Raw genomic sequence first — 18920 nt, 5'->3', positions numbered from 1 at the left:
TCGCTCCCCGACTGCTCCCGGGCTATAAAAATCGCTCTGGGAGCGACACTCCCGAGTTCGATCTGGCGAAATTTTTATTATATATATATATATATATATTTTTTTTCTTCTTTGGGAGCGCGCTCTTGACCCGCTCCCGAGTCGCTCTTGTTAGGAGCATGGATTAGGAGTGGGATCGAGGGGGGGCACTCCCCCGCAACACTGCTTTGGCCGTTCCCTTGGCCGCTATAAGTGAGACTATATAATCTCGGAATCCATCTAAGATCAATCACTTCGCCTTCACCATTTCGTTCTTGTATTCCTTGAGCTGATCTACATCTTGGGGAACTGCCACCACATTATCTATGTAGGCTTTTAGAACATATTCATCTGGAAGGAAGGACATTCTAGCCTTTCAAATGACTTAGTTGGAAGCTCCATCCAACCTATCCAAATCTCTAAGCCCTGCTGTGGCCATCTTTGATTTGTCGAAAACTCACTCTTTCCCTCTACTTGGTTGCTGCCCTGCTATACGCACTCCCTCCTGGAGTGAGAAAATCTGCACTCAGCCACTGCCAATCTGCCTGGAAAAAATTTGAACTTCTAAGACTTGAAGCTCCACGAGAGAAATTTTTCCTCTGCTATGTGTGCTTTTCTCTTCCACTCGACATGGATTCTGCTACTGCAAACTGCAGCAAAATCCTCTGCGTCCAATCATATATTTTCTCAGCGAAAATCGAAGCTGCAGTTGCTCCCTTTGCTTGCTGGAATCACAATCCCGGGAAATTCAACTTTTCTGCAACCCTGCAACTGGAAATCGAATTTTCTTCCCTAACAATTCGGCATGCATGTCTGAGCACTGCGCTGCCTCTAAGAATTTCTGCCTGCTGCTCCCTCTAAGCAACAAAATTCTTCCTTTTGCTTCTGAGCTTCCCGACTGATCACTCACGCTCTGATACCATGTGAAAATTTCAAAACCGAAATCCTCTTGCAGCAACTAGAAATTATTCTTCTAATTGTTAATTAATTCTAACAATTTATTTGTTACGGCAAACACTGAATAAATCACACTGCAACCTTCACAAATAAAAATACTACGGAAATAATAGCGCTAGAAACTGAGAAAATATTAGCAGAGACACAATAAAAATGACACCATTATTTTTGGACAATTGTCCCCGGAAAAACCCAACTTGGTAAAATCAGTGCAACATATGAGGGTTTTATTATTAAGTAGCAGTGAATTTTGAGTACAATCTATGGATGCACAACTAGCAATCCAAACAGCAAGAAAATCTGGCCAAAATTATTTAAGGGAATTTCCCTTCTTCCACAAGCAACCTCGACAGAACTTCCCTTCAAAAAGTCCGTCCCCCTGGACCCTCTGCGTCAAGCCTCTGCGCAGATCCTTGTATGTCAACTCGAAACTGCCTTTGATGAATTCGTTCTGCCTGTCTTTGACTCTCTGTTGAGGAAATTGATTCTCTGGCCCTCTAGAAGACTTTCCCAACCTCTGGAAGCTGAATCAATTTTTCCTCTAGGTAAATCGAATTGCTTTTCTGAAGCAATTGCGTAGTCCTCTGCATTACCTCATTGGGAATAACTCGACCTTTTTGTTGCTGCCTGTTCAAATTTGGAAAACTTCCTCCGGATCATTGTCTCTGACCCTCACTATCTCTGCTTCCTCACTGAAGCTCGAACTCTTCGACAACTCACTGCTGCTACTCTGGAAAATTGATTTCTCCAAGTGACTCTGGTGTCTTTTCCATCACCACATCGATCCCTTCTTATATCTTCCTGTTGAGACTCCAACGACCAAGATTAAATCTTAATCGATGGCTAAGATCATTTCTGGATCGATCCGTGTGAGTTTTTAGATAATTCTCACTTTGAATTTATTAATTGTAATTAATTAACCAATTTTCCTAAGTTTAGACTTAGAAAACATTAAAAAATTAATTAATAATCTAATTAAGTCATCTCTAGTTGGAATTTCTAGAAATGACTTCTGGGTTTTGGAGATCTCGTGTATTTTAGCCTCTCCACCAAATTTCATGGCTAAAACACATCCGATGCTACAAACATTGACACTTAGATGCTAGGGCCACATTCTTCTCCTCTCTCTTCAGGCCCTTGCTGCTGTTGCCGCTGATAGTACTCTTTAACATAGGCCGCCTCAACTCCTCCTATTGTAGATTGGACCACATCCTGTCCCACTTTGCAAGGTATCTTTGCCCAAGATACTCTGGAAAAATAATTGCCAATCCTTTGAGACACTATTCAGTGCTAATCTTACAAGCTCTGTGGGTTGGGGCACCTCCCCAACGATTGCTAGCTGATCTCAGACTCCCTGAATCCGAGTGAGAAAGGCATTTATGCTCTCGCTCTTCTGCATCTTGGTACTCGTCAGCTTCTCCTGGAGAAACATCTTCTGTTACTCGGAAGAAATCTGAAATAGCTCAGACAGAGCATCCCACATCTCCTTGGCTGTCCCTTTGTCTGCCACATGTGAGACTAGATGATCTCAGACTCCATCCAAAATCATCTCTTTGCCTTCGCCATTTCCTTTTTGTACTCCTTTAATTGATCAAGGTCCTGGGGCATTTTTAAGAATGTAACTAGGTTCGGCCTTCATAAATGTATTTGAGTCATTATGTAATGTACTTGTGAAAAAAGAATGAAAATAAAATTTTATTATTATTATGACTTATTAAAACATAGGTTTCATGCTTGGGTCATCATGTTTTAGGTCAAAGTCCCCATTGAGGACTTCTAGGATTATGCTGAGTCATAAGAGTCATTGTACATTTAATAAGACCCTTCTTGGGCTTTTGAATCATGTAAAAATAATTATTTTTGAGTCAAAAATGAATTTTGTCACCTCCACACCAAGTCGACTTCAAGAAGATCAAGTCGGCCTCAAGAAGGGTAATTCGACCTCACTAGAAGCCTATATATTGAATCAATTCGATTAATTTGGAGCATAATCACTCACACAAGTTCGATCTCCTGGAAGAAGCCGTGAAAAGGTGCAAAGTTGCAGTTGAAGAAGGAGAATTGCAGGATCAAAGGTTTTGGATTATCTCTCTCTCTCAAACATGCGATTTTTTGGGTTACGATATCAAGGTCGAAGTTTTGTTACAACATCAAGAAGTTCTGTTACGGTATCGAGAAGTTCTATTACGACATCAAGAAGTTCTGTTATGACATCAAGGTTGAAGTACGACATCAAGGTCAAAGTGTTGCTTCAAGGTAGAAGTGCTGCTTCAAGTTCGAAGAGCTAAGTGTTTCTAGGTCGAAGCTGTTGCATTAAGATCAAAGTAGCTAGGTTGAAAATACTACTGCACCGAGTGTTGCTACTGTTGCTGCTGCATCTAGGTCGAAAACAATACTGGAATGTGATCATTTGCTGAAAAAGGAAAGGGCTGACTTGGTGTGGAGGAATTATGTGTTTAAGTCAAGGGTCTTGGATTATCTCAGGAAAACTATTGAAGGAAGAGTTGTTGACTGGGTTTTCCCCAAGATTGGGGTTCTTCTCTGGTTGTCCGCCTACATCTGTTTTGCTTGTGTTATTGTTTTGGTAATTGCTTGATGAACTAAAAGATAAAAGAATCACAAGTAATTATCTATATAAGAAAATCTTTTTGCCTTTCTGATTTTCTCACATGGTATCAGAGCTAAGTGAAGAAGAAAGAAAAAAGCAGGTTGAAGATCTATTGAAAGAAGACTAAGGAATCCCAAGAAGTTGAGCAAGGGATCATATAAGGAAACCTTACAAGGAAATAAGTTTACTACCTTCAAGGAAAATGTCTAACTCCATAAAGGGAGAAAACAAATTAGAAGGAGCATCAAATTAAGGGTCATGGAAACAAAGGATAGATCTAATCCTCGAAAAGAACAAAGTTTTGGATCTAGTCAAAGGAAAATTAAAGAAGCCTACAAATGAATCAAGTGAAGCAAAGAAAGCAAAGTTCAGAGAAACAAAGATTTTGGCCATGAGCCTAATAGTGGATGGAAATGCAGTCAAGGAGTTAGAATTTCTTTAGCAATCAACAAGGAGAGTGGAGAAGAGAAAATCTCGAGTCACTGTTCCGCTCATCACAAGAAGAAAGGAGTCAAGAAGTCCAAAGGGCCAATGCTACAGTTGTCACAAGATGGGTCACTATAAAAGGGATTGTCCTGAGAATCCAGGGAATAAAAGGAGGAATAGGGATCAAGCAAACTTTGCCGAAGAAGTTTTACCAAAGAAGAACTAGATGGAAGGATCCGAAGTCAAAGACCTATTTGTTAGGGACTCTATCCCTTATGTATCCCTCAAGTTTGGATTAAGAGGGAGCCCTCACCACTTTGCAAAGATAAGTATCTTACTCCTTGTATTATCTTTTATATTTGGTTTCCCTTACTTATTTAAGTTTGTTTATATTTAATAATAATCACATTTCTATTCATATTTTCCTTGTTTAGGAAAGACTTATTGTATACTCAAGAATTATGAAAGAAGGCCTCACAAGACAAAGCATTGGGATTACATGGTCTGTTAAGAAAAAGGTATGCCTTAGACCATAAGCTTTGTTCATTCTTTTTGGTAATCTATCCTACATTACTACCATTATTGTGTCTAGCACTCTTGAATCATAAAGATTCTTTATTGGGTGATTCATCATTAGATAAATCTACCCTCCTGACATCTTTGTTTATTCTTGTGGAACCCTAAGAAGGTTATGTGTAAAACCCTAACTTAAGGATGTGTCGATGATAATGTATGAAACCCTAGCCTACTTAGGGTTATTGATAAAGTCTAAAGAAAATGTTTGATGCTTTGATAATGTCATGTTTGGGATTTTGGTATGACTATGAAAACCCTAACTTTTTAGGGTTGAATGGTGATGTTTGAAATCCCAAACCTTTGAAGTTTTGGTAAATTAGGGTGTGTTGTGTTGTGTTGAAACCCTAGGGCTTGGTAGGGTTTATGAGCAAGACCCTTATTTTAGATAATGTCCTAGGAATGAAACCCTAGGTATATGTTTGTCCATCTAATCAAATATGTTAGATGTCTGATTGTGTTTGTGTCATTGGGTTTGACTAACTTATGTTATTGTGATATGCTTGTGCATGATGATGGAATCCTAGATATATGTGTTGACCTAATTGTTGATGGTCATAAGTCCTAGGGTTTGGAACTAAGCCCTAGTCGAAGTTTGATACTCTAGGATGTTAGTATCTGTGAATTCTAGGGTTTTGTAACTAAACCTTAGTAGAAGCTCAATTATCTAATATATGATGACACTGTTTCAAATGTGACAATCTGAGATTTATGAAAGATTGTTGAAATCTGAAATTGAGCCGTGATTGGTTTTGATTGTTGAAACTTAATGGCTCATGTTTGAAATCTAGGGTTTGCACAAAATCCTAGTAGGAAGTCTAACATATGAATTCTGAAAGTTGTAAGATGCTTTGTTGAAATTATACTTGTTTGAATTGATTCAAGGGTTTGCTATATAAGAGTTTGTCATATCTCTTAAAGAAATATTGAAGCCCTTGATATAATGGGATTGATAACTTGATTGAGCTGTTGATGTGATTTAAGGGTTTGTAACAAAACCTAGGCAAGAAGATGAAGTATAGAAGTAAAGTCTCTTGCTGCTTATGTTTATAAAGTCCAATGCTTCCATTATTGTATGATTTTGATATGGTTAACTTCATGCTTCTATAGATTTGGTTGTACTTGTTATTTAAGTCGTACAGGTACATAATCTTCAAGAGGGATGATGATAAGCATGATGAAGGAAATGATTTGAATGATGATGATCAATATGACTTTGATAAGAAGGATGGAAGCCATGAAAGATTCTCCAATATCATGAGAAGAAGTTGATCTCCCTAAGTTAAGAGGGAGTCTGGATAGAAGAAATCTCCCTAGTTAAGTGGGAGGGCATATCATAATCTTGATGGATACCTTGAAAGAAGAAATTGGAGAATGCATTTTGAGATGCTGCTGAAAGAAGGAAAGCAGGATCCGGTTGTCGAATATGTTGTTGCATGTGAAGTAAGGAAGAAAGTCATATGGTTGAGGAATTTTGCGTCAAGATTTGTTTGATAGTCCTATTGTGAGAAGCAACATCAAGTTGTTTGAAAAACCTCAGAGTTTTGTGTTTACTTATGTACATGTGAAAGTTTGTTACTGATTGGGGTTGTGTTTGTACAGGTAAATCTCTCGGAGGTTTAATAGCATGATGGTTACCGATCAGTTTGATCAAGAGAGATTTGTCACTGATTTGTTTAATCAGGGAGGATTTGCTACCAATTGAAATAATTGGGAGTGCGGAGGCTTTGTGGGTAAGACACATTGCTTGGGAGGACATCTGGCCGACACTTTATGTTGATGTCTAGATCCCGAAGTAGGGAGGTTGGTGTTGGTCATAGAGCTCTGACCTCAGATACGCACCTGGATCCCTGGGTTCATGGTTAGCAAGTAAGCCTGATGGTACCTATAGAGGCTGAAAGCTTTAGTCCATCTTAGTCCCACTCGGATAGATTGCCCTGGTCAGGAATCTAGTCTATGGCAATGCGAGTGCCTAAACTGTTGGAGGACCTTAGATAGATTGCCTTGGTCAAGAATCTAGTCCATGACATTGTGGTGCTTAAACTCTTCATAGTTCATATAGTTTGAGATCTTCCTTGTACTTGTTATGAATACCTCCCTAGTTAAGAGGGAGTGTTGAAAAATGTAACTAGGTTCGGTCTTCATAAATGTATTTGAGTCATTATGTAATGTACTTATGAAAAAGAATGAAAATAAAATTTTATTATTATTATTATGACTTATTAAAGCATGGGTTTCATGCTTGGGTCATCATGTTTTAGGTCAAAGTCCCCATTGAGGACTTCTAGGATTTATGTTGAGTCATTAGAGTCATTGTACATTTAATAAGACCCTTCTTGGGCTTTTGAATCATGTAAAAAGAATTATTTTTGAGTCAAAAATGAATTTTGTCACCTCCACACCAAGTCGACCTCAAGAAGGGTAATTTGACCTCACCAGAAGCCTATATATTGAAGCAGTTTGATTCATTTGGAGCATAATCACTCACACAAGTTCGATCTCCTAGAAGAAGCCGTGAAAAGGTGCAAAGTTGCAGTGGAAGAAAGAGAATTGTAGGATCAAAGGTTTTGGGTTATTTCTCTCTCTCAAACACGTGATTTTCTGGGTCACAACATCAAGGTCGAAGTTCTGTTATGGCATCAACAAGTTCTGTTACGACATCGAGAAGTCCTGTTACGACATCAAGAAGTTTTGTTGCGACATCAAGGTTGAAGTACGATATCAAGGTCGAAGTGCTGCTTCAAGGTAGAAGTGCGGCTTCAAGGTCGAAGAGCTAAGTGCTTCTAGGTCAAAGCTGTTGCATTAAGATCGAAGTTGCTAGGTCAAAGATACTACTGCATCGAAGTGTTGTTGCTGCTACTATTGCATCTAGGTTGAAGACAGTGCTGGAAAGTGATCATCTGCTGAAAAAGGAAAGGGATGACTTGGTGTAGAGGAAGTCTGTGTCTAAGTCAAGAGCCTTGGATCATCTTAGGAAAACTATTGAAGGAAGAGTTGTTTACTGGGTTTTTCCAAAGATTGGGGTTTTGCCCTTGCTGTCCGCCTACATTTGTTGTCCTTGTGTTATTGTTTTTGTAATTGCTTGATGAACTAAAAGATAAAAGAAGAACATAAAGATAAAAGACTCACAAGTAATTATTTATATAAGAAAACCTTTCCGCCTTTCTGATTTTCTAACAGTGAACTGCTACCACATTCTTTGCATAGGTCTTCTTGCCATATTCATCTAGAAGGAAGGACATCCTAGCCTTTCAGATGACATAGTTGGAGGCTCCCTCCAACTTGTCCTGATCTTTGAGCCCAATTGTGTGTTGATTTCTGGTAGCATCGGATGTGCTCTAAGCCTCAAAATTTGCAGGGAGGCTAGGACACATGTATTCTAGAATATACAGAAATCGTTTTGGGAAATTCCACCCGGAGAAGGTTTTACTAAAATAATTAATTATTTTTAATGGATGCCCAAGTCTAAAGTTAGGAAATTAAAATAATTAAAGGGTATTAATTAAACTAGGGGTGAAATTCTAGAAGAAGACAAGGATCAAACCAAAATGATCTGAGCCATTGATTAGAATCTAATATGGGCTGTTGGTTTTCAACGAGAAGATTATAAGAAGAGGCTTGATGGGAATTTGGAAGACACATCGAGTAAGAGATCAAGAGATCGATTTTTGAATAGAGTAGCCAAGCAGTTGTCGGAGGAGTGATCGAGGTGATTTCTTGCAGTGAGGGGTAGAGATAGTTTCTGATTGGGGAGTTCCCTGATCCGGGGATACATCGCAGAGAAGGTAGAGAGAGATCTAGAAGAGGAAATGTAGATCCATGCTGGGCAGCGTAGGGCCACGCAGAGGTAGTGCAGAGCCTAAGAGGAGAATCGAGTTCTAGAGCCAGCAGTCGGGGTGTGAGACCAGGAGGGCATAAAGTCAAAGTTCCAGAGGCAAATCGACCGGCCAAAGGAGTGACGCAGAGCAGCGCAGTGATTCACAGAAACTGCGCAAAGGCAGTGAGGGGCTAGCCATTAAGTGGCTGGATCAACGCTGGATCACCAGTGATAGTGTGAGGTATATCTCACTCATCTCTCTGTCAGTCAGATTCTCTGTATTGGATAGCCAACAAGGCATCCAAAAATTGTATTAAGAATTACTACTTAATAATACAAACCCTTAGTTGCTGCATCGGTTTTCCCACATTGGGTTTTTCCGGGGACATTGGTCCAAAAATAACAGTGTCACTGGTGTGTTATTTCTTTCTTGTTCAAATTCTTGTTTCTGCATATTATTTAAAATTGTGAAGGTTACAGTTTTATTTACTTCAATATTTACTGTAGAACACAATAAACAACTTGCATGGATTAACAAGTAGGAGATGTAATATCAGTTTGTTGCAGTAGTGATTCGGGGATTCTTGAATTTTCACATGGTATCATAGCGCAGGTGAAGCAAGGGAGTAGACTGGAAGATCCAGCGCTGAAGAGAAGAAGGGATATCAAAGTGCTGCGTAGGCAACAGATCGAATCCCTAGAGGGAATGCGCAATCCAAGTCAGGAGGGCAAGATTTTTGTGGAAGATCTCTCTGTGAGTGAGTCGACAGAGAGGTAAGATTTCTAGATCGAGATTTGTTAGCGACAGAGGGAGCAGCGCAGCAAAAGCTTCAACACACAGAGAAGTTTTTGGTGAGACGCAGTTTTTTGCAGCGGTTGTTGGGGCAGAAAAAACATCAGAAGAGAGAAGGACGCACTATTTTGAGGGAATTCTTCCTTAGAAGACTTCCAGCCAAGAAGTCCGAATTCTCATTTACTGAGCAACAGTAGAGAGGCGCAGATCTACTAACTCCAACAGGGAGTGCGTAGGCCAACCTAGCAGCAGCGCAGAGGAGAGAGGAGGCAGTTCGACATTTTGTTGGCAAAGATGGCAGCTAACGGGCTGAGAGATCAAGATCGGTTGGATGGAGCATCCAACTATGTGATCTGGAAGGCTAGGATCTCATGCCTTCTGGATGAGCATGATCTCAAAATGTATGTTGATAGTGTGGTAGCTATACCCGGTGATGCAGATCCACTCAAGAAGTACAAGGCTGAGATGGCGAAGGCCAAGCGGTTGATCCTCGATGGAGTGAGGGATCACATTGTATGTCACATTGCTGGCAAAGGGACAACCAAAGAGATGTGGGATGCCTTGGCTACGCTATATCAAGGATCTTCCGAGCAGTGGAAGATGTAGTTGGAGGAAACGCTAAGATCAACTAGGATGGAGAAAGGGGAACACATTGATCTGTTCCTATCAAAGCTTTAGGAAGTCCAAGATTAGTTCGCAGCTGTAGGATCAACACCTTAGCCTACGGAGATGGTGAGGTTGGCCATGAATTTAGTTTTAGAAGAATGGCAAGTGCTTGTCCAGAGTATCCTGGGCAGAGAGAAATTGTCAGATTGGGAAGGAATGTGGGCCGCTCTTCAACAGGAAGAGATGAGGCGAGATTTAGTCAAGTGCAAATTCGATGGCAGCAGCAATAGTGGGATGAAGCCCAAGGAGGAGGAAGAGAATGCAACCCTTGCATCAAAGGGGCAGTAGGAGCAGTGGAGGCAGAAGAAGGACGTTTCAAAGGTCAAATGTTTCCGGTGTGGTGAATTTGGTCACTACGCTACGCAGTATCCTCTTAAGAAGGACAAGGACGAGAAACATGATCCACAAGCTGTAGCTGCAAAGATCGAGGAAGAGGAGTTTGCCATGATTGCCCAGATACCTCCAGGGGAGAGGTGGGGTGATCTAGTACTGTAGTTTGAAAGAACTGCAGATGGGCAGGATCCATTGAGGAGTCCACCTCATGGATCAATACCTTGCTACGGGAGCCCATATCAGAAGTAGTAGGATGGACCGGGTCAGTTGATGCAGAGGAATGTCAGAGTGACAGTTGCAGTGGCTAGGAGCGCCAGAGTCTGAACAACGCAGAGCTAGTGTTGGCAGCAGTGCAGTTGGCATAGAGTAGAGTCAACAACAACGCAGTAGCTTTAGTGACAGCGTAGAGACTAGCAACATTCAGAACTCCAACGACATATGTATCACGTTGAACACCTTTGGTTTAGTATTTTGGATGCTTTTTCGTTGTTGCAACAACAACAAGTTACAACAGTTGGAGAGGGTTGCAGTGCAGATGCAGAGTTGGCAGTGGTAGGGTCAGCAACAACACAGATGCATCATTTGAACAGTAGTTGGTGGGCAGTGATGTCAGACATCGGTAGCGCAGAGGAAGATATTCCAAAATCTGGGTGATGCTTCAACATGTTGCATTACTAGAGCACATTCCTCGCTAAGAGGGAGTGTTGATTTCTGGTAGCATTAGATGTGCTCTAAGCCTCAAAATTTGCAGGGAGGCCAAGACACATGTATTCCAGAATACCCATAAATCGTTTTGGGAAATTCCACCCAGAAAAGGTTTTATTAGAATAATTAATTATTTTTAATGGATGCCTAAGTCTAAACTTAGGAAATTAAAATAATTAAAGGGTATTAATTAAATTGGGGGTGAAACTTTTAGAAGAAGATGAGGATCAAGCCAAAATGATCTGAGCCATCGATTAGAATCTAGTATGGGCCGTTGGTTCTCAACAAGAAGATTATAAGAAGAGGCATGATGGGCATTTGGAAGACACATCGAGTAAGAGATCAAGAGATCGATTTATGAAGAGAGCAGCGTAGCAGTTGCCAAAGAAGTGATCGAGGTGATTTTTTGCAATGAGGGGCAGAGATAGTTTTCGGTTGGAGACTTTCCTGATCCGGGGATACATTGCAGAGAAGGCAGAGAGAGATCCAGAAGAGGTAGCGCAGAGCCACGCTGGGCAACATAGGGCCACGCAGAGGCAGCACAGAGCCTGAGAGGAGATCCAAAATTTGTTGGAGAATCGAGTTCTAGAGCTAGAAGCCAGGGCGTGAGACTGGGAGGGCAGAAAGTCGAAGTTCCAGAGGCAAATCGAACAGCCAAAGGAGTGACGCAGAGCAGCGCAATGATTGCGCAAAAATTGTGCAGAGGCAACTAGGGGCTAACCATTCAGTGGCTGGATCACCAGTGATAGTGTGAGGTATATCTCATTCATCTCTCTGTTAGTCAGTTTCTTTGTATTGGATAGCCAGCAAGGCATCCAAAGATTGTATTTAGAAGTTACTGTGTAATAATACAAACCTTTAGCTTCTACACCTTTTTTCCCACATTGGGTTTTTCGGGGACATTGGTCCAAAAATAACGGTGTCACTTGTGTGTTATTTCTTTCTTGCTCATATTCTTATTTCCGCATATTATTTAAAATTGTGAAGGTTGCAGTGGTATTTACTTCGATTTTTACCGTAGAACATAGTAAATAACTTGCATGGATTAAAAAGTAGCAAAAGTAATATTAGTTTGCTGCTAAGTCACCTGACACGAGGATTCGGGATTTGTAGTGTCAGATTCAGACATGTTGATCCCCTAGAACAGGACACATAGGATTCGTTATATATTATTTTATTAAAAAAATATATACATATTTAATATATATATATATATATATATATATATATATATATATATATAAAAGTTAGATATTTCTTACACAAATTTTAATTAATGATACAAATTTATTGATTTCAAACATAGATCTTCATCTATAGCATGCATAGTACATACAAAATTCAAATACATGTCAGTGGTCACATAAATCATGATTCATAATTCATAAATGAAAGACAACTTACAACTACAAGATAGTAAGATAAACACACTGACAACTGTAGTTTTCTCATTAAGTCATCAAATCAAAATGTGTTACATAGGTAGTGCTGGTGCAATGCCAATGGAAAATAGAAATAGAAAATATAAAACAACTACAGGTATACAAGCCTCAAGGCATCAATCCTCATCATCAGCATCAATGTCCTCATCATCATGGTCCCCACTGCTCTCCTCTGCATCCTCCTCCTCCCCTGTATCCATAGTCGCCTCTGCATCTGCTGGTGTGGAGGATGACCCTTCTAAGTCATCAAATCTAACAGGCTCTAGCACTGGATCATTGAGATCCATGTTGGCCAATGCCAACTCAACACTGGTGTCTAGACCCATATCATTAGGAAAGACATCCCACATCTTTGTCTTTCCCCTCAACCACTCTTCCCTTTGCTTGTAAATAAGACGAAGGTTGGTGCGCACATACACCATTGTTTCTGCCCTGGATTGCTCAAGCCTGTTCTTCTTCACACTATACAATTTCCATATGTGCCCCAATTCCTCTCGCAATAAGAGGATGAAGTCGCCTGAGAGAGGAGCCTCATGACTAACTGCTGAAGAGGAGGGCTTGTTGCCCCATGATTTGCCCACCAAGAAGAGGGCTTCTTAGCCCCCCTGTCTCTAATCACATCATAACCTCCAAATCGACCACTGCCAGTGGAAAACTCTGCAAAGGCATCCTCCACCTCATCAAGCAATGCACTATCCTGAAAAAGCCGCCTGAATGCCTCTTTCCTCCCCTGTGAGATTTCACCATCCATGTGAGGAGGGAATATGCGGGAAGGTCCACCATTCAACCACTCATGGCTGTAGTATTTGGGGTTCAATGAGTGAGCCAAACAATGTAAAGGTGTACAATTCTTGTCCCATCTGCTGACAAGAATATTCTGTATAGTATCACAAAAGGCCTCTGGTGATGTCTCATACTCGGGGCACTCACTCTGTAGAATAATGCTCCTCACAGACTCAATCATGGAATCCCATCCCTCATAAACCTCTCCTAGGATGGGTTTGTCTGTATCTGCAAATCGAAGCAAAGAAATGATAGGGTCCATGATCCGAATAATTAGATCTACCCTCTCCCACCAAGCATCATCTAGCACTGTGTCCTTCACTCTTTTAGTGGCTCCCTGATCTGTCTTTCTCCAAAAAGACCAAAACTCAGAAATAACCATGGACCCAAGAGCGGTCTTGACCTCCTTCAACCTCTTCAACATCATGAATGAAGAGGAAAACCGTGTATCAGCAATCTTCAACAATGATAGATTGGTGTACTCCTTGTAGATAGTGAGGGCATTTGTATGACTTTGCACAAAGTTACGGATATGTCGTGCATCCTCAATAATGTTACCAATCCAAAGCACATCAGAAGCAATGGATTTCACTGTTAAGTTCAATGAATGGACAATGCAAGGTGTCTGAAACACTTGTGGATATTTAGATTCCACAATCATGCTAGCAGCCTTGCAAACAGGTGCATTATCTGTAATGATTTGCACACAAGAATCAACACCTACATCTTCAATAACTTTACTCACCAATAAATTGTGCATCCTTGTATTCTCCAAGTGTATCCACTGCTTTCATGAAAATTGGACCAGTCAAGGAAGACACCATGAAGTTGATGATTAGGTGTCGTGCTGGATCTGTCCATCCATCAGAAACAATGCTAAACCCAGATGTTGGCCATGATGCTACAATAGGCTCAAGCATTTTTTGCACCTCTTTTTTTGCCTACATCAACAATGTGGTTCTCAGCTTCTCTGACCCAGGAGGCACATACCTTGATGGAGCCCCTTGAGTTAGAGCTCGGCACATTTCAATAAATAGAGGTGAGTGTGCAACATTAAATGATATGAAGTTTTGATAGAAGAAGAAGGCAATGGTGAGATCAAGCTCTTCCCGTCTCTCTTTTTGGAAAATCTTGTCCATTGGACCAAGTGCAATTGCTCTTCTTTTTGCTGCTTGTCCCCCAATAGAACTCTCAAATGGAAATTTGGTGGTGGCTTTCCTAAAAAATGGAAGGGGGTCTTCATTCTTGGGTTTTCTTGATTTTGAAGCCACATTTTCCATACCAACAGTGGACTCCTTTTCCAATTCTTTTCTCTTTTGTAAAGGAACAGCTTTACAAGCTCCAATCCCACAACCCGGTAAAGCCAACAAATGTGCTTTCACACGGAAATATGTGCTTTTGAAAGCAATGTGACAAAAGTTGCATCTCCATTGCACATTGCCTCCTCCCTTCCCCTTGGTGCTTGTCCCATCCTCTCTTGTGACATATTTCCACAATGGATATTTATCAATGTTGTCTCTAGGTCCTCCTCTTCCCTCAACATTACTTGCAGCAGACTCTGATGATATTGGGGGAGGAGGGGCATCTCCAATGGAGACATTCTTGCCCTTCCTTTGCCCCCTAACTGCTGCCTTTGATTGAGCCATGAATACTGTAAAAGAAATGAACAAAACATGCACAAATTTGTAAACAAAAAATCATATACAAACTGCTGTAATAGAATAAGAAATGCAAAAAATGGAGCTGAAATGCACTTATCTGGTGCTTGAATCTCCTTGCCGAACGCTCTACTCCCTTAGCTCCTTGCTCCAAACCCTTATCTCCTTGCAAACAGCTCAAACAATGCAGATACAAATGACAAACAGCGTGAAAGAATAGAAGAAATGCGTGCTTTTTAACCCGCGGCAGGCACTTTTCTGGGATATGAATCCTAAAATCGGGATTCGCTGGTCATGCACGGGATTCATACAGGCTTCGTACGAATCCTAATAGGACACGTCGAATCCGATTTTAGGATACGATTTTCAAGAGAATCGTATCAGACATGCGGGATTCGGGTTCGCCAGGCTATATGAACGAATCTGGTTACTTAGCTCGTGACTATGCTTCAGAATCTAGTGATTACCTAGTGAGTTATCTTTTAACAAAAAATGGGATTGTAACATTTGATTAACAAAGGCAAGTTTTTCCGCAACTTGATTCACATTTGAAAATGCTAAAGGCTTATAGTTTGTTTTGGCTTAATTTCTATGGTCCCTTTTAAGATCATGCATGAATTTTAAACTTCAACAATGCTGGCAGGTTCAAAACACTCAGTTTACTTATTAGTGAGGCATTCAATATAGAAACCATGCAAGTGCCCTTTTCTGCTTGAATCTTACCTCACTCCATTGCTTTTGATGAGAACTGTTTTTCAACAAAATATGCTTGGACTCTAATGATACTAATTTATTCATGCACTATCATGACAGATGTTGTCACAAACACAATTTACACTTTTTAATCCTTGGGAGAGGTTCCAATTGTCTTTTCGATGATCGTGGCTTTGATGGTTGTGTTATGCTTAACCGGATTAATTTTATTGAAAAAATTAATCCAGCTACATACCGAGTTGGGAGTGGCTATGCATTCAACCTGTTGGGTTTGCAATGTTCAAAGGATGGTTTTACAGGGCTCGAGTTTGCCTCTGGAATACCTGGGACTGTTGGAGGAGCTGTATTTATGAATGCTGGAGCAGATGGGCAGGTGCTTGTTAGGAAAAACTTGTCCTGTAATTTTTTTTTTCTCTGCTTAATCATTGGAATCATTTCCTTTTGTTTTACTTTCATGGTTTGCTGTACATACTGTTCAATGCATATCTAAAAATATCAAGACATAAGCAATAGAAGGTTACAGTTGCTGATGCTTTATGTCTTGTAATGCTTCCAAACAGGAAACTGCAGATGTTCTCAAATCTGTGGAGGTCATTATGGTTGATGGAAGCCGAAGGGTATTTCAGAGACCTGAACTCACATTTAGCTACCGCAAATCACCCTTTCAGGGTATGCAGCACTTTGCAGTTATTGTAGCTGCAACGTTTGAGTTAAAGCCTCTTCCATCATCAAGAGAACACCAGAAAGATTACTTGCAGAGGTGTCATAACTACCTTAACGTTTTTATGTTTCTGTTCATTTTCTTTTTCAAAGTTCTCTGGAACTCCTGCCATGTTAGAAATTAGAACATAAAACGTGAAATGGGAATTTCTCTCTAATAAAAATTATATCACCCACATCATCCATTGTGGGCACACATGAGATTTCAAAATATTTTAAAGAGGTTTGAACACAAGATTATATGCTTATCCTCTGGAATGAAACTACTTATGTAATCCATATTCTCATTAAGATGTTGTCTTGGTGCTCTTACAAGCAGAAGATATAAAACTCAACCAATCAGCGATCGCAGTGCTGGGTGTGTCTTTCGCAACCCTACAACTACTACTCACTCTGCTGGAGCTATCATCGAGCAAGCAGGACTGAAAGGTGTGATGCTGGGTGGTGCAAAAGTTTCAGAAGTGCATGCAAACTTTTTAATCAATGTGGAGAAATCGACTTCTACAGATATGCGTTCATTGATAAAGTTTGTCAAGGATCAAGTGAGAGAGAAAGTTGGTGTTGAGCTTCACGAGGAAATATTATATGTACCATACAATTAGAAAAAGATTAGGTTAATTTTCTGGGAGCATACCCATCTCGTACTTACCCTTAAATGTTTGCTGTTTCTGCAACAAGGTTAGTATGCTGTTTTTGTCCTCACCTATTTCTGTAATAAGGTTTGTATGCTTGTTTTGTTTTCAACTGGAAAAGACGTGATATGCAAGAATCCATAGCTATGGACAAGTGTATATTGTCTACATGAGGGTAAGTTTACATAATACAAAGCATTGTTCTGTCTTTATCAAGGTTTCTAAGAATGCATGGCAATAATAATACGATGTGCTAACTATTCTGTTATGCTAACTATTCTGTTAGTACTCTGATAGGATGGGTGTGGCATGATTATTTATGTACTTATGAAGAAGCTTCTAGGGGAGTTTTAACTAGATCTATACAGAAGCTTCTAGAAAAGTATTGATAGGTAATTGAGTTATATACATTCAGCCTTCCCCTCGTTTGCATTGTATATTTAAATGGCTTGTGTCATTCGGGCTTTTGAGGCTGGAAGTCTGTTCTACATTAATTGCCAAAATGATAATTTAGAGTTAGCCCATCATCAGAGCGAAAAATTATGTAAGCAAAATTTTAGAATTATTCTTGTCCTTTTTACATATTTCACTAAAAATTGGTGTCAGTTCTAGTATTCATGTGGTATACTTATGCGGTTGCTTAACCTTTGTGCCTTAGGTAGGATTCTTGCCCTCACAATCTGGAAAGTGCACATCCTTAAAGTATGGGGGCCACGGCAAACCCACCAATAAACCCTTTCACACTATGTGATCGAGCACACCTTCTCCATAGAGCATGCCTTCATGTGCATCACACAAGTCTGACAGCGGGAACATAATTTAAAACGACAGCTCTATGTTGAATGTCGTGATGTCAATAATGGTAAAGGATCCGTTGATCCACTAAAATGACACGCTATTACATCAATTCATCCCAATGATTGGTTGAGAGGCCAAAAAAATGCATGGCCTAAGCAAGAGCAAGTAAGAACTACAAGCCGCAATGATGTGGAAAGCGACACAACCAGGAAATCTTCATCGACTTCCTCCATTTCTCTCAAAGTAATTATGGCAAGATAGACTGTTGTTACATGGCTCTTCCCATATAAACTTGTATTCTTATAGCCACATCATTCTTCTGCATTATGTAGCTACGAAGTCCAGGACTTATGAGTGCATGCATCAGGACATGTACCGTGAACTGCAATGAAACAGGAACTGCCCGGTGTGCATAAAATAGAAAATGTAAACCTTAGGAAGGTTTAAGAAAAAATATATGGAAGAACTTGCTTTCACGGATATGCACGTGAGATGCTAGGCCCATATATGAAGTTATTGCATGCTTGGTGGGCACCTATCTGGAACTTGGATAATTTTGTTCCGAGCATATTTTGTAAATATGGTAACTAACCATTGTCTCAAAAGGTATAAAGAAGGTCGATAAGATTATTAAATTGGAATTGTTGAATTTCTCTAGAAGAGATGTTGGTTCAAGCATAACGGATGATCAATTTGAGCTGGTTAAGGTCTATCTAATTGTTTTTTATTTTGTATAAGTATATTGATAATTCATTGGTTTTACTTTCAAAAGCTTGAAGGAATTTGAAGAACATGTATAGAATTACTTTGTGGGATTTGATCCCAAAATCACTGATTTATAAATACATACTCAATGAAATGTTAATTGGTTGAAAGTTTGCACAAATGTTTGATATAAGCAAACAAGCCAAAAAGGTTGAAAGGCTTAATTGGTTTGTGGAAAACCTTGTTTTCTTGGACTAGATCATTGTGCAATTACTTTTCTTTAGATGTTTTGTTTATATCTATATTACACGGAACACATTGAATGTCTTATTTTATTGTAGAGTAAGTTAATTACCCAAAATCAAGAAACCTCTATAGATGGCCAAGCATTTACGAAGCTTGCTAGTGACCAAGGCAATAACCACCATGACTATCCCCTACCATTTGACAATGCTTCTCTACCCAACCCCATTCAATACTTAGGAAGGGAGAAGCAAGCCAATTGCACGAACAAATTGCCTTTGGAAAGAATTATGCACATAAATAAAACAAAATCCAAATACTCTACTTAG

General features: G+C 40.0%; 1 protein-coding gene across 1 annotated transcript in view; it reads left to right on the top strand.

Moving 5' to 3' along the window:
* The window catches only part of LOC149177729 (uncharacterized), a 58842-nt gene extending 41785 nt beyond the window's left edge, over nt 1-17057 (top strand). The window contains exons 2-4 of the mRNA XM_089420193.1: nt 15593-15866; nt 16054-16253; nt 16533-17057. Of these exons, the coding sequence (XP_089276319.1) occupies nt 15593-15866; nt 16054-16253; nt 16533-16815 (757 nt within the window). The 3' untranslated portion in view covers nt 16816-17057. The remainder of the gene's footprint in view (nt 1-15592; nt 15867-16053; nt 16254-16532) is intronic.
* Nucleotides 17058-18920: the final 1863 nt, after the last annotated feature.

The sequence above is a fragment of the Pinus tabuliformis genome, chromosome 4_1 (assembly GCF_031772625.1).
Source record: "Pinus tabuliformis cultivar Carrire ecotype Pingquan chromosome 4_1, CPIR1, whole genome shotgun sequence".
Lineage (NCBI taxonomy): Eukaryota > Viridiplantae > Streptophyta > Pinopsida > Pinales > Pinaceae > Pinus > Pinus tabuliformis.
This window is presented reverse-complemented; position numbering and strand designations above follow the sequence as displayed.